We start from the raw sequence: 26,953 nt of genomic DNA on the forward strand, positions 1-26,953 counted from the left end.
CCATGTCTGGCCAAAATTTCTAGTTACCTATTTCCAGGGATCTATTTTATTTTCAGTGAGGAATGTTCCTAGGAATCTATGTCCTAAATAGTAATCTGCTCATGCTAATCCAAACATAAACCTCATTATCCTGAGGGATCTTTTGCTATTTGGTTGCTTAGTCTTTCCTAAATAGTCAAAGAAGGAAATCTTTGGATTTCATTTTTGTTTTTGAATAAGTTTTACTCGTTATATCATTTATCATAGCACAACAGCATACGTTCCAAAAAGGCCAAACATAAACCAAAAAACTGAATAGATATATCCATAATCCCTTTCTATTCTAATCCATACACAAATATTTTATCATAATGGTTATAGAAGTCAATATTATTTCTATATTATTTTTCCACATTTTTCACTACATATCGTAGACACATTCCTAAAATTTACAAAATCTTCACATAAAACAGCAAGTGCTGTAAGGAACAGATTACAAGCTATCTCATTGGAAGATCATGTAGTAAAATTAAGCACTAAAATATGGTTTTCCAGCCTAAGTTTAAACACTACAGCAACCTTTCAATCTTCTCAGTAAGTCCATTAGTGTTAGTATTCCATTTACTCTTTATGGAAAAAGGTCTAACACACTGGCAGCTGGCTTTGGCATATGATTTTCTCTGATTCAGGTCAGAGTGCTTTCTGCAAGGAAAAGTGCCAATATTTATTATTTTCGTAGGAATATGTCATAAGAATCAAGTTTAACGTTGTATATGGAATTGCTAGGTTGAAAAGTCATTCATAGATTTTCCCCCTTTCTTTTCCAGAACAAATTTCAGACGCACAATTAACAGAGGACTGGAAGTTTTCTCACATATATTGTTTTTTACAGTAGTTCTTCCCACAACATGTACTACCTTAAAATAAACTTTTTAAAAGAATAAAAGGGAATAAATCCCAGCTGACTTAGAAACTAGTTACATTCATAGAGTTTCTCTTCAGTATGAGTTGCCTGATGCCTGATAAGTTTATAGCTATTAATGAAAGCTTTTCCACACTGAATACATGTAAAGGGTTTCTCTCCAGTGTGAGTTCTTTGATGCACAATAAGTCGAGCACTCAAGCTAAATGTTTTTCCACACTGATTACATTCAAACGGTTTCTCTCCAGTATGAGTTCTCTGATGTTGAGTAAGGCATGAACTCTGTCTGAAGGACTTCCCACATTGACTGCATTCATAGGGCTTTTCTCCAGTATGAGTTCTCTGATGTACAACAAGAACATAACTCTGGCTGAAGGATTTCCCACACTGATTACATTCATATGGTTTTTCCCCAGTGTGAATTCTCTGATGCATAACGAGGTGAGAACTGCGGTTAAAAGATTTTCCACATTCACTACATTCATACGGTTTCTCTCCAGTGTGTGTTCTTTGATGTGCAACAAGCTGAGAGCTCCAGCTGAAGGATTTCCCACACTGATTACATTCAAAGGGTTTTTCTCCTGTGTGAGTTCTCTGATGAGCAACAAGTTTATAACTTTGACTGAAGGATTTCCCACACTGATTGCATTCATAGGGCTTTTCTCCAGTATGAATTCTTTGATGTGCAATAAGTTTATAGCTCTGGATAAATGATTTCCCACACTGATTACATTCATAGGGCTTCTCTCCGGTATGTGTTCTTTGATGTGCAATAAGTTTATAGCTCTGCCTGAATGACTTTCCACATTGATTGCATTCATAAGGCTTCTCTCCAGTATGAGTTCTTTGATGCACAACAAGGACATAACTCTGGCTAAAGGATTTCCCACACTGATTACACCTGTAAGGCTTCTCTCCAGTATGAGTTCTCTGATGGGAAACAAGGTGTGAACTCCGGCCGAAGGATTTTCCACATTCACTACATTCATAAGGTTTCTCCCCTGTATGAGTTCTCTGATGTGCAACAAGATGAGAGCTCCAGCTGAAGGATTTCCCACACTGATTACATTCAAAAGGTTTCTCTTCAGAATTATTTCTCATGCTTTGAGTAACGGAGGAACTCTGAGAGGTTTTACTACACTTATATTGACTCTCTTCAAAAGGAATTCTCTGTTGTTCATTATGGGATATGTTGGGGTTCAAAACTTGCCCACATTCTTTAAAATCAAAGGTTTTTCCTCCTCCATGAATTTTTTCATGTATATGTAGGGGTGTACCATGGCAAAAAGATTGAATACTGTCACTAAATCCATAGGATTTGTCTTTTGTTTGAGTTCTTGTAAACTGAATAAGGTGAATGCTCTGAGGGGGTTTTCCACATTCATTATTTTCATATAGAGTCTCATTCTCATTAATCTTCTGATGACTGTTTACAGCAGAATTAAGATGCCATTTTTTAGCATGTGATACATGTTTATGAAAATGGTTTCTTATGGATATAATTGGGGACGAAAATAGACTGGAATTCAGACCACTCTTCTCCCCAGGTTCATCACTTTTGCAGACTCTCTCATGAATAACTGCATTCCTTTCAGTGAATGCCACTTCCTGCAAAAGTATCTCTTGTTTTTCCTGTTGCTTCTCCAACTGGTCTTTATAATCACCAACTTCTTCACATGAAGATAACCAAGGATCATCCCTTGTAAGCCTTTCTATCTTCACTCCATTAGCTGGTTCTTCATCAAAAATGCTCTGCTTTGAAGTTGGATCTTTTTTTCCAACTGCAGTTGTCAAGTCTGAAAGAAAGCAATATAAGATATCTTAGCCAAAAACTATCAGAGCTTGAAAAATGGAATAAAGCTAACAAGAAAGTATGAAAAATATATATGGATTTGTTTTCAAATACTGATCAATAACCTAGGTTGAAAAAACAAAAGGGTGAGATAAAGCATTAAGTACAGAACTACCACAGCCCAATATTACAATAGAGCATTAAAATGGAACATTGTAATCTTGGTTTAATCTTAGTCCAAATAAATAAGACTCTGGATGTCAAATACCTGCATATTCCAAAATAAGATCATCTACGTAGAACCTACAGAATTGCAACCCAATTTTGCAATATGTAAAGAATAGAGTCTTTTCCACTCTTTAGTGCTACACAGGTGTTCACTAAGAGATTAGTGTCTACCTATCTAGGAATTTCTGAAGGCATAAAACTTGCTAAATACTCTACTCTGTGTCAGTGAGACACGAGGACACTACGTTTGTGAACAAAAGAAAAGGAATGGGGCATTATTATCCAGTTCCCTAAATACCTTAGGAGCTAATATAGCCCCATGAATTTCTGTGATTCCAACTGAAAGAGACTAGAAGTTTGCTCCCAGTAGCCTGGGTGGCTACTAAGTCAAGCAATAGAGAGTATATATGGAAAAAGTAGTCATATATACAGTCCATCAGGAGGTAGGAAATGAAGAAAAATGTGGCATCTTCTATGGGGATTTTTTCAAATGAACCTTCTACACCTGTAATGACCCCTATGTGTCTGGTTCTCACATGAACACATGTATTGGAAAATTCTTTTTATATTCTTTCCCTTGCTCCAACTAGGAGACTGTATCTGGTTCAAAAAGCTGATAAGGAAATATATAGGAATTTGAGTGTTCAAAACTGGGAACAAAAGAAAATTACTGCAGAATCTGGTCCCAGACTTTGGTCTTTAGGAACATGAAGACTGAAAATCTCAAGCCCAAGAATCTGCACTGTTTCTACCCTACAAACTAAAATTAATCTTCACTGAGGAATAAAAAGCACAAACACAATCTATATGCAGCCAAAATCATTCTGGCTGCTGAATTTCACAGTTCTTAATCAATCAGAATGTGAAATCATTTCAGTATATGGATCTTCATTAAAGAGGAATGTATTCTTACTCCAAGAGACTAGGTCCCTGTGGTTCTCCAGGATCACATCTCTGTCCAGGGTCCTCTGAGCAGGGTTCCAAGTACCCTGTTCCTCCTGTGTGAAGTCCACAGTCACAATTTTGAAGTTCACTCCTTCCTAAAAAAGGACACAAATTCCCGCTCAGCTGGGCGTCATTTCCTTCCAAAGTTTATGGAGGAAGAAAAGTCTGACAGACGGAAAAAGGAAAATCTGGTGACCTGGGAGTTGTCCTGAGATTGTCAGTGCCCAAAAGATTCCAGTCAAGATGTACAGGTGCCTTCTGGGTGAGCTCTTTGGGTTTTGGATGCTGGACCTGTTTTTACAACTCCAAAGAGGAACACCAGATAAGAACTGATATAAACTATTTTATCTTGTCCGCCTTATAAAAAGATGCTTATTCTGACTTTTGCACGGTGAATATAGAATTCCCACTTAGGAATTCCCTCGAAATTCCCAAGAAACTAATGAAACAAGGGTGGTTAATTTTTTTTCTGTCAAAGGCCAGATAGTAAATATTACACTTTACCAGTCACACAGTCTCTGTCACACTACTCAATTCTGCTGCTATAGCAAGAAATTAGCCACAGAAAATATATAAACAAATGGGTGTGGCTACATTACAATAGATCTTTATTTACAAAAACAGCCACAGGCTGTACTTTGCTAATGCATGAGACAGAAAATGAAATGTGGACCTCGATGAAAAGCAGTATGTATAGGTGAAGAACACTGGATGTAGAAGATAAAAAGACTTGGCTTTCTTACCTATAAAGGGCATATATCTGGCTTAAAAAATATATCTAACAATTTGTCTTTTTTTTTTCTTTTGAGACAGAGCCTCACTCTGTTGCCCAGGATGGAGTACAGTGGCATAATCATGGCCCACTGCAGCCTCCATCTTCTGGGTTCAAGTGATCCTCCCACCTACTCTCCCAAGTAGCTGGGACTACAGGTGTGTACCACCATGCCTGGCTAATTTTTAAATTTTTTGTAGAGACAGACCCTCATTATATTGCTTAGGCTGGTCTCAGACTCCTGTGTTCAAGGAATCCTCCCATCTCAGACTCCTACAGTGCTGGAATTACAGGAATCAGGGATGAGCCACCACACCTGACCCAATCTGTCTTTTAGTGGTGAGTTTATTCCCTTTCTATATATTAGGCCTAATAATACCTAACTCATTGGGTTGAATGAATAATTACAATGATCTATGAAAAGCCACTAGCAGGGTTTACTGATGAAACAACAAAGGCCAGCAATTACAGGATGAGTATCCCTTAGCCAAAATAATTACAACTAGAAGCATTTTAGAAGCATTTTGGATTTCAGAGTTTGAAATATTTGCATTTACATGATGAGATGCCTTGAAGATGGGATCCAAGTCTAAACACAAATTCATTTATGTTTCATATACACCTTAAACATATAGACTAAAGGTAATTGTATGCAATTTTTAAAAATTTTTGTGTATGAAACAAAGTTTTGACTGTGACTGGTCACATGAAGTTAGGTGTAGAATTTTCCACTTGTGGCATCATGTCGGGGCCCTAAAACCTTCAAATTTTGGACAATTTCAGATTTTTGGATTGGGGTGCTTAGCCTATACTGTTACACGAGTAGGTCTCAGGATCCTGAAAGATTGACTGAGAGTCAAGGTGACCTTTATTCTGAACGCTCAGCCTTCAAATAACAGTTCTGTTTCTATCCATATCCAGCTGCATGGCAGAGCCTTTTAGGAGACATTCGCTGTTATTACTGCCATATAAATGGGGTCTCTTGGGCTGCCTCCTCTAAGCAGGAAAGGGCCTGTTCTTAAGATAACTGGGCAGGAATTTTAATCCAAAAAAGAAGTGCTAAGGGTGATCTGTCCTTATCCAGGAGCAGCAAAGGCAAGGGGAAGTTGAATGCCTCTTGCCACTAAAGGCTCTTTAAATAGACCAGGCATTCTTGAGCTGCAGTTCATGAATAGGATACAGGGTCCTGAATGTCATGAAAACACATGCAAAATACTGCTGTATATGCCTCTTTCTAAGTTTGAGCCTAAAAATGTCACTGAAACCTCAAATGTTTTCATGATTAGCCCAACGTGAAATTCAAAAAATAACTTGCCAACTGCCACCTGTATTTAACATTAATCTTTAAGGTGTTGTCTTTCAATCTGTAATGCATGCTTCTTTTTAATAAACACTCCCCCTTTCTGTTTAATATAGGTCTCTTTAGTATAAAGCTTGTTCAAATGTCAAACAGATAATACTCAACTAGATTAGCACCCCCACTCCACTCCCAACTATATACTCTCAAAGTTCCATGGACTTCTATCATCACACTTTCCTATTTGCATAATAGTCATCTCTGTCACTAGGCCATGATCCATGAAGGCAGAGACAAGGTATTTACAGTTTGCAAATGTAACTCCAATGCTTAACATAGTATTTATATATAGTAGATATTACATTTATATTTAGTAAATTATTTCAGTAAGTGAATCAACAGTATCAATAAACCTTCTAATATATTAAAATAACCCTCACCCAGATTGATTTAACTCATCTTCCCTCACCTGAATCTCACAAGCTGTACCACATACCCATTTGAAAAGTCTCCTCAATGTGCAGATACTAGCTTTTCTGGACTTCTATCCCACTTATTTTATTCTTTTCACTTGTCCCAAACTCCCCATGCCTGAAAACTCCTTCCTAAAACCTTCAACCGTGCCCTCGAAACTCATCTTTTGTAACAATAAAATAGGCCAGGTGTGGTGGCTCATGCCCATAATCCCAGCACTTTCGGAGACCAAGGTGGGTGGATCATTTCAGCCCAGGAATTCAAGACCAGCGTGGGCAACATGGTGAAACCCAGTCTCTACTAAAAACACAAAAACTTAGCTTGATGTGCTGGTGCGTGCCTATAGTCCCAGCTACTCAGCAGGCTGAGGTTTGGAGAATCACCTGAGCCTGGGAAGTCAAGGCTGCAGTGAGCCATGATCACACCACTGCACTCCAGCCTGCAGTTTCAATATCCTTCACCAAACATTCCCTATACATCCCTGTGTTACTGGAGACTTACACTTCCCACTGACAACTTCCCTCCTCCTCAGTCCTCAGAGGCTAAGAATGCTCATACTCTCCAATCCTAGGGATTTCAGCATCGAAGAAGGAGTGCATGCCCTCCCAGTTACTCTGAAACTCAAGCCATTTACCTCACTTCTTGGAGCTCTGTCCTACCCACCTCCTGAACACCACCCCCACCCCCATTCACTGAAGATTCATACTTGGGATTTACCCTCTACTATAAGAACTTGTACTGTCTTGTCTCATATTGTCTATAGCATCCACTTATATACTCAGCTGATGAGAATATAAAAATAACTGACTTTAATGAGTTTGCATGAAGCACCACCACAGTGTCAGGCATTGTGCTAACATGTCACATAGATTATCATTCATTTAATTCTCATAGGGCTCCTGTGAGGAAACACTATTAGCAGTACTACTTTTTTCTTATGAAGACCAAGGGAGTCAGAGAAATTAAGACATATGCCTAAGGTTAGTAGTTGGGATGTAACCTCAAGCTTGTACATTTCAGAGACTGTGTTCTCAGTCATCAATTCATATGGCTAACCCAAGTCTCATATCCTGAAGCTGCTCTTCATCAGCTCACTCTTAGGGGGACACCCCAGACCTTGAAATTATCATAAAACACTCCACCTTTTGAGTCACAAATACAAAACTGCCCATGTTTCACTACAATGTCAGATTGCTCCACTGTATTGGCTCAACTGTCTCCCTTTACTCTTGTTCCTTGATGGTTTAGGGCCATTACGCTACTGAAATGTCTACTATTACCACTACCAGCCTATATTCTTGTCATTTCTACTTAGTGGACTCTTTATCACTTCCATATTAATTACTCAATTTAAGGTCCATGGATCATTCTTTTTAATCTTTCTACTTGAGATATTTTTAAATTCCCTTTCAAATATTCCCTTGATCTTTGGAGGGTCCACTCCATAGGAAGTGGACCTGGCAAATTACAAAAACTAAATTAATTTGAATGTCAATCTGCTGTCTGTGGAAAGTGGACTACAAATTGCCACTGCAGGGAAAAAATCCACAAAAGCAGCAGGATAGAGTATTATAAATTAATGGCCAATATCTCTGAATGAATCTTTCAGATTGACCAGCAATCCTATTACATTTACTGGAGCAGCCTGTTTCCTCTCATAATCCAAAATTGCTATTTTAAGCCTTCTCTACCTTGTCATACATCTCTCCATTCCAGTTCCCACCAACATGCTCATCTGATTTTTCACAGTGAAAGATCAAGCTTTCAAATAACTCCCTCAACCTCACTGTTCCTATACAAATCCTTCTCCTCATATACAGCTAATTTATTCAAGATGTTCTGAATTAATTTCTCTGATGCTAACCAAGGACTCTGCTTTACAGTTTCTCTCTTGTCTCCTGATCAATAACTTTTTTTCCTCTACTAACTCCTTCCTGCAATCATTTAAACTGAATTCAATCTTTTCAATCCCTTTAAAAAGAAAAAACCCTCAATCTCAAAAGTCCTTGAAGTTTTCACTTTCTTCTACCTTTCACACAACAACCAAACTTCTTGAAAAAGTTGTCCACTCTTATCTTCATTTCCTCACTTTCTACTCACTTCCCAGCCATGCACGTTTCTCAGTGCAAAGACAGAGGCCTTGCCCAACCTACCTGAGATGGGATGGTCAGTGACCCAGTGTCTTCTCCCTCGACTTTGATGATAATCTCTTGAGGAAGGAAAGAATCCTGAGAAGGCAAAACAGATGAGAAAAAGGAAGACAATCAGGGAGCTAAGTGGCAGCTCAAATCTCCTGTCAGTGGGCTAAGATTTGACATACCACCTACTTTAACGCCTCCCTCCCACCGTATTTCTGCTCCCTCCTCCCAGTATAAGCTCAGCTAACCATGTGGAGAGAGACAGGAGATACCTGGAGGAGCATCAAGGCCTACAGAGACCTGGGCATGAGGTTTTTCTGGGTCTTCTGGCCCAGCCCAGTTGCAGCTAAATGCAGCTGACTGAGTGATCCAAGACACTAAGGAGCAAAGAGCTGTCCAGCAGGCCCTGCCAAAATTCCTGGGTCACAAAATTATAAGCAAGTAAAATGGAATACAGCATGACCAATGCCAGAATCATAAAGAAAAAGATCAACAAATTAATTTCATAAGATGTTTAGCAGGCCGGGTGTTGTGGCTCACACCTGTAATCCCAACACTTTGGAAGGCTGAGGCAGGCAGATCACTTGAGGTCAGGAGTTTGAGACCAGCCTGGCCAACATGGTGAAACCCCATCTCTACTAAAAATGCAAAAACTAGCCAGGCATGGTGATGCGCACCTGTAGTCCCAGCTACTTGGGAGGCTGAGGCAGGACAATCACTTGAACACAGGAGGCGGAGGTGGCAGTGAGCCAACGTCACGCCATTGTACTCTAGCCTAGGCAACAGAGCAAGACTCTATCTCAAAAAAAAAAAAAAAAAGTGTTTAGCATAAAGTGCCACATGATCAGTTAGAATCTATACTATTAAGACTTTTTCCAAATCAGTAAAAGGTAGCCTCAACAGAGAAACAGACAAAGAAAAATGCACACGCAACCTTGAAGAAACTGCCGTGAATATACAAACAGATGCTCACCTCTTTACATCAGAATCAAACATCTATTTCTGTATCTGTATATATTAGAGACCATAAACGCACTGGGATACCTCCAATTACAATTCAATAACACATTTTGTTCTATCTAGCTTTTCTCCTTTCTTTATGTATACCTTCTTTCTCTCACTCCCATTTTCCTCTTTATATTTACTTATTTGCTTAAGCCCTGTACATAACCACCATCCTGACCACATAGGGTGTTTTTGTGACAGTCACAGTCATTAGTCTGTTGCTAACGACTCCAGCTCTGGCGATCCACTGGCCAAGAGCTTCATATATTCTTAGAAGAAGTATAAATTGATAGAACCATCCTGTATTGGCTATATATTAAATATTTGTATTTATAAATAATGCTTTATTTTGAAATCCTTAAAGATTCACAAGAAGTGGCAAAAATAGAGCCACACTCAGCTTTCCCTGGTAATATCATATATAACCACAGTGCATTGTCAAAACCGGGAAATTGACATTTTGGTCCGATATTATTAATTCATATACAGAGTTGATTCCATTTTTATATACATTCTTTTATTTTTTTTAAAAAGGCAGTATTTTTTAAAGTGTAATGTAACATCCAGTAAGTCTACTTGTAAGTACTTATCCTTAGGAAATAACATAAAGTACATCAGGATGCATGTACAAGAAATCTCACTAGCAAGTTATATTATCATAGCAAGCTGGGAAGGGAGATTAAATGTCCATTAGGAAGTGCCTGGTTAAATAAATTATGCTTTATTCAGATGACTGAATACTATTTAGCAGCCAAGAGAAGAAGACATAAATTTGCATGTACTAACACACACAAATAATAGAAAGATGTAATATATTGAGTGAAAAAATTAAGAACATTATACAGAAGATGAACAGATTTCTATAAAATATAAATATGCACGGAAAAGTCTGGAAGGATGTTCTCAGAAGCATTAAAAGGAGTTATTCTTCGAAGGGGTAGAACTGAGGAGCAGGTTCACTGTCTCTCTTTTTATACTGCATCTATGTTTTTCAAAAGCGCTTATTTTAATTAAATATTTGGAAACCAGAAAAGGTGTTTCCCTCTTTAAAAACAACACAATTCCTTTGTAGTGTCCTCAGGTTTTTTCCTACAGGATACAATAATTCAGTCTGTTAAATGAGAGTCCATTCAAGTACACTTTGCTCCTTCTCAAATCAAACACTGAAAAGCAACTACTGCTAATTTTTGATAACTCATTTATTTAGAAGCCATTGGATCAAAAACTAAAAGAAAATAAAAGTGGCCAGGTGCAGCAGCTCATACCTGTAACCACAGTGCTTTGGGAGGCTGAGGTGGGAGGATCACTTGAGCCCAGGAGTTTGAGGCCAGCCTCGGCAACATAGCGAGGCTCCCCTGTCTATACAAAATATATAAAATAGGCCGAGCATGGTGGCTCACATCTGTAATTCTAGCACTTTGGGAGGCCGAGGTGGGCAGATTGCCTGAGATCAGGAGTTCGAGACCAGCCTGGTCATGGCGAAACCCCATCTCAACTAAAAATACAACTAAAAATACAAAAAAAAAAAAATTAGTTAGGTGTGGTGGCACACACCTGCAGTCCCAGCTACTAGGGAGGCTAAGGCATGAGAATCACCTGAATCTGGGAGTCGGAGTTTGCAGTGAGCTAAGACTACGCCATTTAACTGGGGGACAGAGTGAGACTCCATCTCAAAAAATAATAATAATGAATAAATAAATAAATAAATAACCTAGGCATGGTGGTACGTGCCTACAGTCCCAGCTACTTGGGAGGCAAAGGTGGGAGGATCACTTGATGCTGAGAGGTCAAGGTATAAGTGTGTCCATTTTTTCTCCTTATCTATCTAGAAAATATTTTACTATTACAGTAGGAATGGTTTTAAAAATGGCTAGCATTAATGTATTTAAAGGTAGGAAAGGATTCTCCAAACCTAAAAACACCACTGTATATTTACTGGGTAGGTTGTGAGGGTCACAAGAAGTATCAAAGAGCCAGAGCTACCGCAATGTAAAGAAGGCCCAATGTGAAAGCCAAGAGGTGGTGTTGCTTGCATCACCACCACACATACTACAACAGTTAAACTATCTTTTTATTTTTTGTAGAAGACAGGATCTCATCATGTTGCCCAGACTGGTCTCAAACTGCTGGTATCAGCGCCATGACAGTTTACAAATGCCATGGCAATGTCAGGAAGTTACCCTATGTGGTCTAAAAAGGGGAGGAACCCTCAGTTCTGGGAATTGTCCACCTCATTCCTGGAAAACTCATGAATAATCCACCCCTTGTTTAGCATAAAATCAAGAAATAACCATGAAAATGGGCAACCAGAAGCCCTTGGGGCTTGCTCTGCCTATGGAGTAGCCATTCCTTATTCCTTTATTTTTTTGTTTGTTTTTGTTTTTGTTTTGAGACGGAGTCTAGCTCTGTCCCCAGGCTGGAGTGCAGTGACGCGTTCTCAGCTCACTGCAACCTCCACCTCCTGGGTTCAAGTGACTCTCCTGCCTCAGCCTCTTGAGTAGCTGGGACTACAGGCACATGCTACCACGCCCAGCTAATTTTTGTATTTTTAGCAGAGATGGGGTTTCACCATGTTGGCCAGGATGTCTTGATCTCTTGACCTCATGATCTGCCCACCTTGGCCTCCCAAAATGCTGAGATTACAGGCATGAGCTACTGCGCCCGGCCTACTTTTTAAAAGAAACTTGCCTGAAAGAAAAGAAAAGAAAACAAAAGAGAGAAGAACAAGAAGGGAAGGGGAGGGAAGGGAAGGGGAGGGGAGGGGAGGGGAGGGGAGGGGAGGGGAGGGGAGGGAAAGGGAGAAACAAGAAAGAGAAAGAAAGAAAGAAAGAAAGAAAGAAAGAAAGAAAGAAAGAAAGAAAGAAAGAAAGAAAGAAAGAAAGAAAGAAAGAGAGAGAAAGAAAGAAAAGAAAAAGAAAGAAGAAGGAAGGAAGGAGAGAGAAGGACAGACAGGAAAGAAAGAGGGGAAAGAAAGAACAGAAAAGAAAAAGAAAGAAAAGAAAGAGAGAAAGAAAGAGAAGGACAGACAGGAAAGAAAGAGGGAAAAGAAAGAACAGGAAAGAAAGGAAAGGAAAAGAAGAGAAAGACAGGAAAGAAAGAGGGAAGGGAAGGGAAAGAAAGAGGGAAGGGAAAGAAAGAGGGAAGGAAAGGGAAGGGAAAAAGGAAAGAAAGAGGAGAAGGAAGGAGGGAAGGAAGGAAGGAAGGAAGGAAGGAAGGAAGGAAGGAAGGAAGGAAGGAAGGAAAAAGAGAAAACAAAGAGAAAAGAAAAAACAATACAAAAAACTACTGGTCTTAAGCGATCCTCTGGCCTCAGCCTCCCAAAGTGGGATTACAGGCATGAGCCACCACAACTGGCCTAAACTGCCTTGAAATTGCTGCATGAACATTACAAAATAACCCCAAATGCCAGAAAACAAAAATAAAACTCACAACGCCAAAAAATAGCCACAACCAAACTACAGACGGTACAAGGGAGCCAAAAGTTTTGACCCCAAACTGTTAATGGATTCAATCTTATCTGGTCTGAAAGAAAAATTCCATTCCTGATACACACCCATGACAAACACATCTTTTCTTGAAAAATGCCTGGGAAATGAGAAAAGCTACTCAAGAAAGGAAAATTTGTAAACATTAACCTGTATTTTAAGTTATTACAGACTCCTTCAGATAACATCACACTCTAGGCCGGGCGCGGTGGCTCAAGCCTGTAATCCCAGCACTTTGGGAGGCCGAGGCGGGCGGATCACAAGGTCAGGAGATCGAGACCACAGTGAAACCCCGTCTCTACTAAAAATACAAAAAATTAGCCGGGCGCGGTGGCGGGCGCCTGTAGTCCTAGCTACTCAGGAGGCTGAGGCAGGAGAATGGCGTGAACCCAGGAGGCGGAGCTTGCAGTGAGCCGAGATCGCGCCACTGCACTCCAGCCTGGGCAACAGCGTGAGACTCCGTCTCAAAAAAAAAAAAAAAAAAAAAAAAAAAAAAAAAAAAATCACACTCTGTCGGTTAATTTTAAAAAAAAAAACAACTACTATCAGTTAAGAAATAATACCAAGAATGGGACAACTTAATGTTTTTCTCAGCAGGTACTTGGCAGAAACAAAATTCCAAAATGTTACTATCTGCCATAACTGCTAAAACTATTTTACTTGGAGAATATGGTTATACCTCCTCTTGAATGAAAACTGTTTTCAGCACCTTTTTGTTTAAAAAGTTTTCACAAGAAAACAAAAGAAAGCTCATCTTTCCTCAAGGCAGACTCTGGATGAAATGTCCTTCCTTGCCCCAACCCCAGCAGTCAACTCCATCACTTCACCCTGCTTTCACATCTTCACATCACATATATTCTTCTACCTTTGGCTTTTCATTTAACTCTTCCACTAGAGGGAGCTTCATAAGAGCTGAGATCTTGTCTGTCCTGTTTACTGTGGCTCCACCGTGCTTGGATCGCTACTGACACACAGTAGGCTCTTCATAAATGTGTGCTGACTATAAACAGCCACTAGGAGAAGGGACATGGAATGTGCTACCTGTACCTTTGCATTTGTCCCTGGGGTCCCTGGAGGCACTAAAGCAGAGCTGAGCTCAAGCCCCTCCCTTGGTTAGAGGAAACCTGTGTTGGGTGCCTTTTCTTCTCAGAAAATTCCAAGTGTCAGCATCCAGAACCTGCTCCCAACTTACCCTTACAAACTAAATGCTCAGAAATAAGCTTGTGACAAATGCACGTGAGCCCATGAATGCATGCACACCCACACACCCTCACTTTTTCCCTAGGTTCTACTCACTTTGGATTACTGACCATTTTAGGAATATCTCCTGAATTTACATCTTAGCTTTCTCAGTTTCCTTCAGATAATGTCAATGTAGTCTATCATTTGCCTAGTATTTTTAGTAATACATAGAGTACTTCAACTCAGAATTTCCATCTCACAAAATCATCTAAACTTTTTTTTTTTTTAAGAGCTAGGGTCTCATTTGGTTGCCCAGGCTGGAGTGCAGCGGCACCATCATAGCCTACTATAGTCTTGAACTCCTGGGCTCAAGCTATTCTACTGCCTCAGCCTTCCAAGCAGCTGGGACTACAGAGGCACGCCACCACAGCTGGCTAATTTTTTTGTTTTTATTTTTTGTAGAGGTGGGAGTCTCACTATGTTGCTCAGGCTGGTCTTGAACTCCTGGCCTCAAGTGATTCTCCCACGTTGGCCTCCCAAAGTGCTGGGATTACAGGTATGAGCCACTTTACCCAGCCTAAACTTTTTTGAAGGAAAGAGTAATATGTCTATTTCACCAATGCAGACATTAATGGTAATAAAGTTTAGTAAGCTCATTTAAGTCCACTGATTGCCTGACACAAACTCTTCTGCTTTCCATTGTCTTACCAAGGTCTGTCTAATCACCCAAGTCCCAGATCAAATGCTACCTCCTCCATGAAGCATTCCCAGATAGCGGAAAGCTTCATCTCTTCTTCTCTCAGGACTTCTTAGCTTTGCTGACCCTTTACTATACCAGTAAAATTATTCTTTTCATATTACTTCCATTTCTATATACCTCTCCCCTGGGTCCTGGGTTCTATATTAGAAAGCACTGTATATTTTTTCTTTACATTCTCCTCAGTATTGAGTAGGAGCACAATAAAAGTTCTCTGCATTTGACAAGACTAGAGACACGTGCAGAGTTTGGCACATAGGAATAGAATTGAAAACCTTTACTTTCTGTATGCTCTGGAGCATTTTTAAATTACCTTCTTGCTCAATGGTCACCTTTCTAGGTCATAAAGGAGTATTTCCCTTTTTCTTTGCAGACTTTACAAAATGGGAACAGGAATTAGACTGTTGACTTCCACAGAGAAAAGGGTTGTGGGCAGGAGATAATAACTGTTCCTTCTGTAACGTAGGTGGGACCCCAATGGACCCAAAGCAGGGGAAAAGAGACAAGCAGAGCTATCACGGAGTGACCTGTCCACTTCATAGTGACACAGTGGTCAAGTCAGACCTAGGGCTAGGGCTGCTTGCTCACCTATAAATAGAGACGACCAAATATTCCTTTCCCAATGTGAGGCATTCTTGGGGCAATAAACGAAGTTTCTAAACAAATCACAGAAGTATTACTGGACTCAATTCTCAGAGCTCTGCTTTGGGGATGTACTGGCAGGAAACCTTCTCTATCTGTGAGGACATTTAGAAAACACAGGCGTTACACAGGCAGACTTCTTGGTATGTTTCCATCTCTTCCTGCCCTGGGAGCTGGAAGATGGAGCTCACATTTCAGCTCAAGGGATGTGGCATCCACAGAGCCCATGTGGCAGGTCCTGAGGTTTCTTAATCACCAAGTCTAGAAGGCATAAAACCAACCTTCGCAAACTACAGCACTGGAAAGAAGGTTCCCCTCTCTGATTTTCTCAGAAATCATCCTGACAAGAAGATCCCTTCAGTCCTTATGCACAAGAAAATTCCCTCTCCGGCCCCACCTTATCATCCATGAATAATTCTCACTGTCCTCAAATATACAGAATAGACCATCCACATGGGGCCACCAACAACCTGCACGACTTTTTTTTTTTTTTTTTTGAGACGGAGTCTCGCTCTGTCGCCGGGGCTGGAGCGCAGTGGCCGGATCTCAGCTCACTGCAAGCTCCGCCTCCCGGGTTTACGCCATTCTCCTGCCTCAGCCTCCTGTGTAGCTGGGACTACAGGCGCCCGCCACCTCGCCCGGCTAGTTTTTTGTATTTTTTTTAGTAGAGACGGGGTTTCACCGTGTTCGCCAGGATGGTCTCGATCTCCTGACCTCGTGATCCGCCCGTCTCGGCCTCCCAAAGTGCTGGGATTACAGGCTTGAGCCACCGCGCCCGGCCAACCTGCACGACTTTGAATGTTGAGAATGACAGTGGATGGGTGAGATTCCACCACCTACTTGGCAGCAGTTTTGGTCTCAGTCCCTGAAGGCAGGTAGGGCTCAGAGTTGGCTCAAGGCCTTCCCTGGACCAGCTGCTACTTCCCCTTGTATAAGCCACTAAAATCGCTACGGTGATGCTCCAATATCCAGATGGTTTCTTCCTAGATCGGCTCACTGGACTCATGGCCTTCATTCAAAGCAAAGGCTTGGGTTACCTTGATTTTTCTCTCCTTTCCAGGGTTCTAATATTCTTCAGGTCCAAATCAAGTACTTGTTCATCTTCTGATAATAATTAAAATTAACTAGAGGACATTCAGAGTTGAGAAGTGTGGTAGCCAGACTCTGAGATGGCTCCCAAAGACCCTTACTACCTAGTATTCATGCCTTTGTGTAGTCCTTGTCCAATGGTACCAAGGTGGGTCTGTGTGACCAACAGAATATGGAAGAAGTGATGGTGTGTCACTTCTGAAATCAGATGATAAAAGACACTGTGGCTTCATCTTGATTGTGTGCAACTAACTGTCTTGCTCTCTCTTGCTCTCTGTCTCTCTCTCTCTCTCTCACTGGGATAATTTGCTCTGGCAGAAATCCACTGCTACGCTGTGAACAGTCCTGGAGAGAGGCCTCTCTGGTGTAGAGCACCTCTTACCAAGAGCCATCTAGTGAGTTTGCAACAATATCCTCCCACCTAGTCAAGCCTTCAGAAGTCAGCAACCCAGACAACAACTTGCCTGCAACCTCATCAGGGGCCCTGAACACCAGAAATAACCAGTTAAGCTGACCTGGATTCCTGACCCTCAGAAATTGTGTGACAAAATAAACACTGGCTATTTTAAGCTGCAAAATTTTGGGGTACGTAATAACAGAAAACTAATACAAGAAAGAGGATGTTTCTGCTTTTCCTATGTAGCCTTGGAAAGTATAAGAAGCACATTTCTGGTTGTGAGAACTACGTCATGCAGAGCAGTGTTGTCTGCCTCATCTTTCCCCACAGTGCTTCACACTGGGCCTTACACTGGTTAGGCAGTCAATAAATATGTGACGAAAGTCATATAATGAACAGACTTCTAATTCAGCTCACAAAAAAGAAAATGGCAAAAGGACCATTACGAGTCCCAGAAAACACCTAGTGCCTCACTTAAATTAGAACACCAATGGCCACATCAAAACACATTCTACCAGCCAGGCACTGAGGCTCACCCTGTAATCCCGGCACTTTGGAAGGCCAAGGTGGGAGGACGGTGTGATCCCAGGAGTTCGAGAGCAGCCTGAGCAACAGAGCGAGACCCTGTCTCTACAAAAAATAAAAAATAAAAAAAATTGCTGTGTGCACCTGTAGTCTCACCTTCTCAGGAGATTGAGCTGGGAGGATCACTTGAGCCCAGGAATTCCAGGCTGCAGTGATCTATGTTGGTGTGCCATGTACTCCATACTGGCTGACAGAGTGAGACCCTGTCTCTTAAAAAATAAGATAACAGGCCGGGTGCGGTGGCTCAAACCTGTAATCCCAGCACTTTGGGAGGCCGAGACGGGCGGATTACGAGGTCAGGAGATCGAGACCATCCTGGCTAACACGGTGAAACCCCGTCTCTACTAAAAATACAAAAAAAAACTAGCCGGGCGAGGTGGCGGGCGCCTGTAGTCCCAGCTACTCGGGAGGCTGAGGCAGGAGAATGGCATAAACCTGGGAGACAGAGCTTGCAGTGAGCTGAGATCCAGCCACTGTACTCCAGCCTGGGTGACAGAGCGAGACTCCGTCTCAAAAAAAAAAAAAAAAAAAAAAAAAAAAAAAATAAGATAACAAAAACCCACACATTTTACCTGTAGTTTTGATAAAGATATAAATGTAAACTTATATTTGCATAACTCTTTCTAAAACAATTGCACATGTATACAAGGAATCACATACAAAACATTTACATCAGTGCTATTTGTAACAGCAAAAAAAATTACCACTGAAGAGCCATTAACAATAAACCCGGCCGGGCGTGGTGGCTCAAGCCTGTAATCCCAGCACTTTGGGAGGCCGAGACGGGCGGATCACGAGGTCAGGAGAGCGAGACCATCCTGGCTAACATGGTGAAACCCCGTCTCTATTAAGAAATACAAAAAACTAGCCGGGCGAGGTGGCGGGCGCCTGTAGTCCCAGCTACTCGGGAGGCTGAGGCCGGAGAATGGCATGAACCCGGGAGGCGGAGCTTGCAGTGAGCTGAGATCCGGCCACTGCACTCCAGCCTGGGCGACAGAGCGAGACTCCGTCTCAAAAAAAAAAAAAAAAAAAAAACAAACAAAAAAAAACAATAAACCCATAAAACCTGTAACATATTTAGAAGGTGAAGTATGGGCGCTAGGTATGTATAGTGGTATTGGGATGTCACTGCTCCCGGCCCTCCACGGACAGACAGGCAGTCTGTGTGCACACATACGCACACAGACACAGGCACACATCTCTATATATTTCTAGATTAATGTGTACTGAAAGCCATGAGCCCACATTCAAACCTCCAATTCCCACTGCACACCAGAGTCCACTCAAATGTTCTTTCTTGCCATATCTGTACCTTCCTGATTTGATGGCAAAGCACCTGGCTCCAGTCCCTTATTACACACTTACTTATCTGATCTGGCCCCCTGGAGGTAGCTCCGCTCCCATTTCCACAATGATGCCCTCTCCCCATGGATGCTTTCCCCAGACTCCCTGGGCTCTGCCATTGCACACTAGGCCACCCTCTGCCAAGAGGAGCTCCTCACCCTGCTTAGGCTTTGACTCCCCGGGCTAGGCTGCCCCAACTCTCAGACTCACTCCTCTGCCACTTGGACTTGGACAGCCCACATGAGGCCAACCCACTGTGTCCGTACCCTCCACATGCTGCTGGGCTCTGACACCCCTGCAGGCCACCCTCATGCATGATGCCCCCAACATGCTCATGCTCTGACATGCCACACCAGGCTGCACCTGACCCCCAACGCAGCTGCACATCTCACCTCACTCTGGCTCCAACACCCTATCAACCATGGACACCTGCTCACCGCACTTGGGCTCCAACTGCTCCCAGTGAAGCACCCCATCTCTAGAGGCCTTGCTCACCTGCTCTGACCCCGTCACCCCACACCAGATCTCCATATATGGACACTGGCCTCACCCACTTGGGCTCTGACACCCACATTGGGCTGCCTCGCGTGCACAAGCGTGGGCTCTGACTATGCTGGGATGTCATTCCGTGCAGATGCAATCCTCACCCTGCTTGGTCACTGACCCTGCACAGGGACACTCTCTTCACAGCAGGCAGCCCCGACAACTGTAGGTGCCACCTAGCACTGCCCCCACCTCATGGCTTCAGGGCTGAATTGTTCAGGAAGAGAAAGGAGAAGCTCTAATTTAACAGTTTTAAGAAATTAAGAGTTTTCAAAGAATATTTGCAGTAGGAAATGTTCTAAATTGGGAACTTGTTTTTTAGAGACAGAGTCTTACTCTGTTGTCCAGGCTGGAGTGCAGTGACACAATCATAGCTTACTACATCCTAGACCTCCTGGGCTCGGGTGATCCTCCCACCTCACCCACTCAAGTATCTGGGACTATAGGTGGGCACCACTATCCTGGCTAATTTTTAAAAATTTTTATAGAGACAGGGTCTCACTATGTTGCCCAGGCTGGTCCTGTACTCCTGGCCTCAAGCAATCCTCCCACCTCGGCCTCCCAAAGTACTGGGATTATAGGTGTGAACCACTGTGCTTGGCCAGTTGTTAATGTTTTTACCTTAAAGTGCACTGTACAAAAATATGAAAATACAGGCCAGGTGTGGTAGCTTATATCTGTAATCCTAGCACTTTAGGAGATTGAGGTGGGAGGATGGCTTGAAGACCTTCAAGACCAGCCTGGAAAACATAGTGAGATATCGTTTCTACAAAAAAATTTTAAAATACACACACACAAAAATATTAGCCAGGCTTGGTGGTGCCCAACTGTAGTCCCAGCTATTCAGGAGGCTGAGGCAGGAGGATGGCTTGAGCCCAGGAGTTTGAGGCTGCAGTGAGCTAGGATTGTGCCACTGCACTCCAACCTGGACGACAGAGCAAAATCCTGTCTCAAAAAAAAAAAAAAAAAAAAAAAAAAAGAGAAAGAAAGAAAGAAAGGAAGGAAGGAAGGAAGGAAGGGAGAGAAAAAGAAAAATACTGATAAATGATAAAACAAAGTCACTTATAAAGTAACTACAGATAATGTTTGTTAACTGACTGCTATATTTATATATAGTCTTCTAACGTAATTTCCATATACACAAAAACTATATCCCTTTTTAAAAGGTGATGATTTCTAAGTGCAGTTTACTTTTTTTTTTTTTTTTTTTTTTTTGAGACAGAGTCTTGCTCTGTCACCCAGGCTGGAGTGCAGTGGCCAGATCTCAGCTCACTGCAAGCTCCTCCTCTCGGGTTCACGCCATTCTCCTGCCTCAGCCTCCCGAGTAGCTGGGACTACAGGCGCCAGCCACTTCGCCCGGCTAGTTTTTTGTATTTTTTAGTAGAGACGGGGTTTCACCGTATTAGCCAGGACGGTCTCGATCTCCCGACCTCATGATCCGCCCGTCTCGGCCTCCCAAAGTGCTGGGATTACAGGCTTGAGCCACCGCGCCCGGCCTAGTGCAGTTTACTTAACGTAGGTAATAAATAACTTTTTCTGTCATTAAATTTGCATTATCCTATCAGTTTCAATGGCTACAGTGTATTCTATTTCACGGTCTTACCATAATTCATTCGGCTATCCTCTTGCATCACACATTTAGTATATTTCCAATTGTTCATTCTCCAACAAAGCTGTGAATTGCTGGCCAAAAGGGAATCAGTATTCTAAGGGCTTTTGATTCAGGATGCCAAATTCCTTCCAGAAAGAGTTACCTAGGCTAAAAACGTGAGGCAACCAGCAGGGAGATTCATAAAATATATAGTGTGTAAGTGTTGGAAGCCTGAGAGCCATGAGGGCCCCAAACCCCCTAAAAGGCTGCAAAGTGAGTCAGGGAGGAGCCACAGCCTCCCAAGCCCAGAAGGTCAGGCTGCAGACAGACCCCAAGCTCTGGGTCTCTCTGGGAAAGGTGGCTCCACTTACCTGTGCACAGGCCTTCGGGGGCTCTGGGGGCTTCTCATCCTGCTCTGCCATGCTCTCCTCCAGGCACAGCAGGGTGCTGACGTCTTGAGCTGCACTGAGAGAAGCCCCAAGTACAGCATTTAGATGCAGGTCTGCCAGAACTGCTGGGCCCCCACCCCCATTAGTCCCTGCTCCCAGGATGCAGGATGCATTCCCATAGCAAATGCACTTCTGGAGGTTCCTGCCGGCTTCCTGCCCAAATACCCGTGTATGTACTGAGAGTCCCTCAGTCCCTCTCCCGGGCCAAGTTTCTGCAGCTCCAACCTGGTTCCTCCACTATCTTGGGCCCCTGGACCATCTACCTGTAAGCCCAGCTTATGCCCAACATGGCCTTCTGCCCACCACCAAAGTCTGCAGCACCAGTCCGTCCCTCTCCTATCCCACTGGGCCCTGGGATCCCCACAAATATCAGGCATATCGAGGACCCCCTGGTATTCACCCCATCCTACCCCTACCAACCTCAATCTACAGCCCCAAACCAGCACTTCTTCCTAGGGCCAGAATCACACTCACTGCATGAAGCTGGTGACACAGCTCCACTGACTGCTCCCAGGAACTGATTCAACAACTAAGACTGATCCTACCCTTCCTAAATCAGCCAGGCCTGTCCCTCCAGCAACCCAGCGCAGAGGGCCACCCACTTCCTGCTCAAACAGCCAAGTGTATATGCACAGAGCTCAGCTGTACTCACATCCTGTTCCCTCCACACTTCTGGGGTCCACTGGCTCCTACTCCAACAGCGCCAGCCAAATTCCTACCCCAACACCCTCCCAGGCCCTGAATTTGCAGCTCTAAACCAGTCCCTCCACCAACTTGGGTATACTCAGGCCTGAAACTGTAACAAGGCCTGCATAGGACTGGGGGCCTCCAACAGACACCAGCACAAGTCAGACAAAAGCAGCCCTACCTGCTACCTACAGCTCTAAATCCATGTCTCAGAAGCTCAGGTGTCTCTGTACCAACTAGGTGTTTTGGGATCCAAGGCTAGAGCAGCCCCTGGCAAATCCTACCCTAGGCAACCCATCCCCTGCACCCCATCTCTCCTACTTACTCTCTCTCCTGCTCCCACCATATTCTCACACGGCATAGTGTAGGTTCACAATGGAGCTGTTTCCTGAACTTGCACCCAAACTGTTTCCTCCGCCTTACTCCACAGCCCCCTGCTTGAGCCACACCTGCCCAGACTCTGGCCAAACACCTTTCGGGGCACCTGTGGCTCAGGAAGATCCTGTCTTTCCACCAACCTGGGCACCATTAGGCTGTGATCAGGGTTCCAATCACGCAAAGACCCCAGCACCCTCTGTCTAAAACTCATCTCCGGCCTCCTGTTTTCCAACCAAACACCTGTGTGTGTGCACAACGGGTGCCTGACACAGTCCCGCCCCTCTGCAGCTGCTTCCTCCACACACCTGGGCATCCTCAGGCAGAACCAGGGTCCTAGGACTGCCCATGCCTCCCCAATCTGCCCGAATGCCAGCACATGTGCAGAGTGCTGCTGGAGCAGCCCCTTGTCTCCTAAGACCAGAGCCAAACTGGAGCCCCCAGACCTCTATTCAGCAGCCACTGCACACAGGCCACCCACCTAGGCTCCCTCCTCCTACTGACACAGCCACAGAGCAGGCTCATGCTCACAATCTGCATCCAGGACCTGGCTCCTCTGCCAGACTGGGGGCACACCCTGTTCCTGAGATAAGAAGCTACATCCCTCACCCTGTGTCTCAACCTGCCTGGGACATCTAAGGCACCCACAGCCTCTGTGTGGGTTCGGGGGTCACCTGCCCCACTATTTGCCTGCAGCCAGAACACTACAACAACTAAACAGTAGCTTGAGCATACAGCTCCACAGTCAGCCCCGGGACTTGGGCACTCGCCAGCGTGGGGGTTCTCAAGCCCATGATACAGCAGCTCAATAGGAACTAGGCCCTTTGGCCTTCTCTTGCCCAAACACGAGGGCCTGGGTATCATGCGGTCAGCTCTTCCCAGCACCAAATCTGCAGCACAGACTCTGTCCCTCTACTAACCTGTACATTCTCATGCCTGCAAGTAGCATAGCCCAAGTAAAGGTCTCAGCAACACCTGCTTCATAACGATGCTGGCGGCATACTGCTTCCTCCCCAGCTACCAATTTGATGGCAGCTGTTGCAGCTCTGTCCTTCCTGGACTCAAATTCTGTATCTCCAACCCGGAGTCTCTACCCATCTTGAATGCCCTAGAGCTCTGCACTATCCTACATAGGTCCCTACTATCCGTTCCAGTTTCTGTTTTCCATTCAGACACCCCCAGGACGTGCAGGGTGCCCTCTGCCCACAACCTGTTTCTAGGCCCTGATACCCTCCTTCAGCCTGCAACTCCAACCTGGTCTCTCCACCAACCACAGCGCCCCCCAGACCTTGGAGAAGCGCGCTGTCTGCTCCAGAGGCCCAGGGGCCCAGGGTCACCTGCTCGGAATCTTACCTACCACCTCTTGCTTCCTACCCAAATACTTGCTCAAGAATAAAGGGACAGTGGCACAGCCCTTCTTCACCAGAAACCACAATCTGCAATGGAGTACTCCATCAACCCGGACATCCTCAGGCCTCCACTAAATATGCCCGGCATTGGAGGAGGGGAGTTCTCAAGATGTCCCCTTACATCAATTCATGTGCCCTGTGTTCCAGCCACCTGGGCATCCTCAGGCCCCAGACAAGAGCACCACCTGACCAAGCACCTGCGCATGCACGCAGAGGACAGTCGCAGAATACACAGCTGCCTCGGTAACTCCATCAATCCCGGTGACCCCAGGCTAACGCGCCACCCGCACAGATACCAGGTCTCCCCGCTACACTCACCACCTCTTCCAGCTTCCCGCCTAGACTCTGCGCATGCGCGCATCGGACACCAAGAGCTGCCCCACGCCCCACCAACCTGGGCGTCCGCTGGCCCGCAGCCCAGGCTGGGCCTGTCACCGCCTCAGTGCCTGGCACGGCTCTGCGGCAGGACGAACTCGGGTTAAGCAACCCCCTGCCCCGATTCTGCCACACGGTCGACTCGGGTTAAGCTAGTTCGGTCCCCTCCCCTAGTCAGCATCCGCAAGGTCGCTGGGGGTTAACTCTGAAGGGCCGAGCTGCTCGGCGACAGCAACCGTCCGCGCGCGGGACAATGGCTGCGCTTGTGGCCGAACCCGGAAGTGCACTGAGGCTCGGCGAGCCAGAACTACAATTCCCAGAAGCCTCCGCGGCGCGGGCGGTGAGTGGGCGGGGTTCCGGCTCCTCCAAGGAAGTGGGGCGGTGGACCCGGTCAGAAGCTGAGCGGGCGTCGGCGTCCGGTGCCTGGAGGGGTGCTGCACCTGTGCTTGTGCAGGTAGGTCTAGGGGAGCCCTAAGACCAGACGCGGGACCGGGAGGCCGAAGCCAGTGCATCGACGCGTAGGGAGTCGCTCTGGCATGACTTCAGAACGAATAGAAAAGGCGGGGACCCTTCCTGGGTGCCCCTTCCTGTGAGACGCTGCGCGCGACCCACTGTCTCCTCTAGTCCTGGGGGAAACCTGTGAGACAGTTGCGACATCCCCATTTTACACAGGAGGGAGCGTCTACCGAACCCTTCAGGAATCTATGTTTTTACATTTAATAATAGTAAAATATAAAGAATCATTTTATTTTTAAATTTTAAGTTCTTTGTCTGCCTATAAGGCCTGAATGATCAGTTCCCCCACCTCTCCCCTTTTCTCTGTTTGTTTGTTTTTGTTTTGTTTTTGTTTTGAGACGAAATTTCGCTCTTGTCGCCCAGGCTGGAGTGTAATAGCGCGATCTCGGCTCACAGCAACCTTCACCTCACGGATTCAAGCGATTCTCCTGCCTCAGCCTCCTGAGTAGCTGGGATTACAGGCGCCCAGCTAATTTTTGTATTTTTAGTAGAGACAGGTTTTCACCACGTTGGCCAGGTTGGTCTCCAACTCCTGACCTCAGGTGATCCGCCCGCCTCGGCCTCCCAAAGTGCTGGGATTACAGGCGTGAGCCACCGCGCCGGGCCCCCTTTTCTTTTTGCCCTCATTTCTTGCCCATTTGCTTTGCACATTTTCCCCATTCTCCAACAGATCCAGCAGACTGCAACCCCCGGGCGTTTGCATGTGCTGTTTGCACTCCTTGGCAGCCTGTCCTGAGGGATTCATTTGGTTCTCACCGTCTGCTCATTAGGGGAACATCATCTTCTCATTAGGGATTACCCCACTACCCGTTGTGAACTTGCAAGCAAACCCTTCCCTCCCCATATGCTCCCTGCCTCCTCCTTCATCTTTTATTTTTTTCTCTAAAGAACTTTTCACTATCTAGCACACTATATATTTTAAGTATTTATTTGGTCTACTGTCTGCCTTCACCACTACAATGTCAATTCCATAAGGAAAAGCATTTGTATCGATGTTGATCACTGCTGCATCACCAACACCTAAAAAAATAAAACAGAGAGACCTTGCACATGATAGATGCTCAATAAATGTTTGTTGACTAAATAAAGCTTCCTGTCTCTGTATTAAACACTTTGATATCTCATTATCCAGCCCAATCACCCTATGAGGTAGTTGTGTTAATTTTCGTCCTACCAGGGAGGTAGCTGAAAATTGGAGCCCTGCTGTATGAAAATACATAATCTTAGTTTTTTAAAAATGCTTGTCAAAGCATTCCTGTAGTTTTCTTCACGTAAATTCTGACCTTTAACAATAACGAATTACTACTATTTGAAATGTAATCTATTCCCAAAGCTGTTTTGTTTTGTTTTGTTTTGTTTTTGAGACGGAGTCTCGCTCTGTCCCCCAGGCTGGAGTGCAGTGGCGCAATCTCGGCTCACTGCAAGCTCCGCCTCGCAGGTTCACACCATTCTCCTGCCTTAGCCTCCCCAGTAGCTGGGGCTACAGGCGCCCGCCACCACGTCCAGCTAATTTTTACTTTTTTATTTTATTTTATTTTTGTATTTTTAGTAGAGACGAGGTTTCACCGTGTTAGCCAGGATGGTCTCGATCTCCTGACCTTGTGATCCACCCGTCTCAGTCTCCCAAAGTGCTGTGATTACAGGCGTGAGCCACCGGCCCGGCGCCAAGTTTCTTATTATTAGTTATTGTGGTTGATCTTTTAAAAAATACTTATTTTGTATCTGGTTAACCTACTGCAATGTTATTAATTCTTATAATACTCCAGTTGTCTTGGATTTTCTATTGAGACAGTTATCTACAATTTCATTTTTTCCTTACCAGTATTTTAAATTAGACTTTCTCTTTCATGTTGGATTATATTGGCTACCATTTCAAAACAGTATTACTAAAAGAGGCATTCTTGTTTGTGTTCTTTTAATGGGCATATCTCCGAGGTTTGAGGGTTAAATGTGACGTTGGTTTCTAAATTGAAGT

General features: G+C 44.1%; 2 protein-coding genes across 3 annotated transcripts in view; both read right to left on the reverse strand.

The window, feature by feature from the left end:
- Positions 1-209: 209 nt before the first annotated feature.
- ZNF180 (zinc finger protein 180) lies at positions 210-24,729 on the reverse strand. Of its 2 annotated transcripts, XM_050772113.1 has the most exons (5): positions 24,482-24,729; positions 21,539-21,632; positions 8,563-8,637; positions 3,835-3,961; positions 210-2,697 (listed from the first exon to the last, which is right to left on the reverse strand). In XM_050772113.1, exons 2-5 carry the CDS (start codon positions 21,587-21,589, stop codon positions 953-955), a joined length of 1,998 nt encoding a protein of 665 aa, XP_050628070.1. In that variant the 5' UTR covers positions 21,590-21,632; positions 24,482-24,729; the 3' UTR covers positions 210-952. The 2 variants fall into 2 exon arrangements, with proteins under 2 accessions (XP_050628070.1, XP_050628071.1); XM_050772114.1 differs by lacking the exons at positions 21,539-21,632; positions 24,482-24,729 and having other exon boundaries at positions 3,835-4,169; positions 8,563-12,152.
- A 1,164-nt stretch (positions 24,730-25,893) lies between these two features.
- Positions 25,894-26,953, reverse strand: part of CEACAM20 (CEA cell adhesion molecule 20) — a 29,971-nt gene continuing 28,911 nt past the window's right edge. Inside the window, exon 12 of the mRNA XM_050772129.1 lies at positions 25,894-25,998. Within this exon, the coding sequence (XP_050628086.1) occupies positions 25,978-25,998 (21 nt within the window). The 3' untranslated portion in view covers positions 25,894-25,977. The remainder of the gene's footprint in view (positions 25,999-26,953) is intronic.

This window comes from Macaca thibetana, chromosome 19, assembly GCF_024542745.1.
Source record: "Macaca thibetana thibetana isolate TM-01 chromosome 19, ASM2454274v1, whole genome shotgun sequence".
Taxonomy (NCBI): domain Eukaryota; kingdom Metazoa; phylum Chordata; class Mammalia; order Primates; family Cercopithecidae; genus Macaca; species Macaca thibetana.

Excerpts from the sequence above, each read along its gene's own strand:
- ZNF180 (XM_050772113.1), bottom strand. The coding sequence starts at position 21,589 with ATGGCAGAGCAGGATGAGAAGCCCCCAGAGCCCCCGAAGGCCTGTGCA. Across the intron at positions 8,638-21,538 it reads CCCCGAAGGCCTGTGCACAG|GATTCTTTCCTTCCTCAAGA; the intron begins GTAAGTGGAGCC and ends TTGCCTTCTCAG. Across the intron at positions 3,962-8,562 it reads CACTGACCATCCCATCTCAG|GAAGGAGTGAACTTCAAAAT; the intron begins GTAGGTTGGGCA and ends GTCCTTTTTTAG.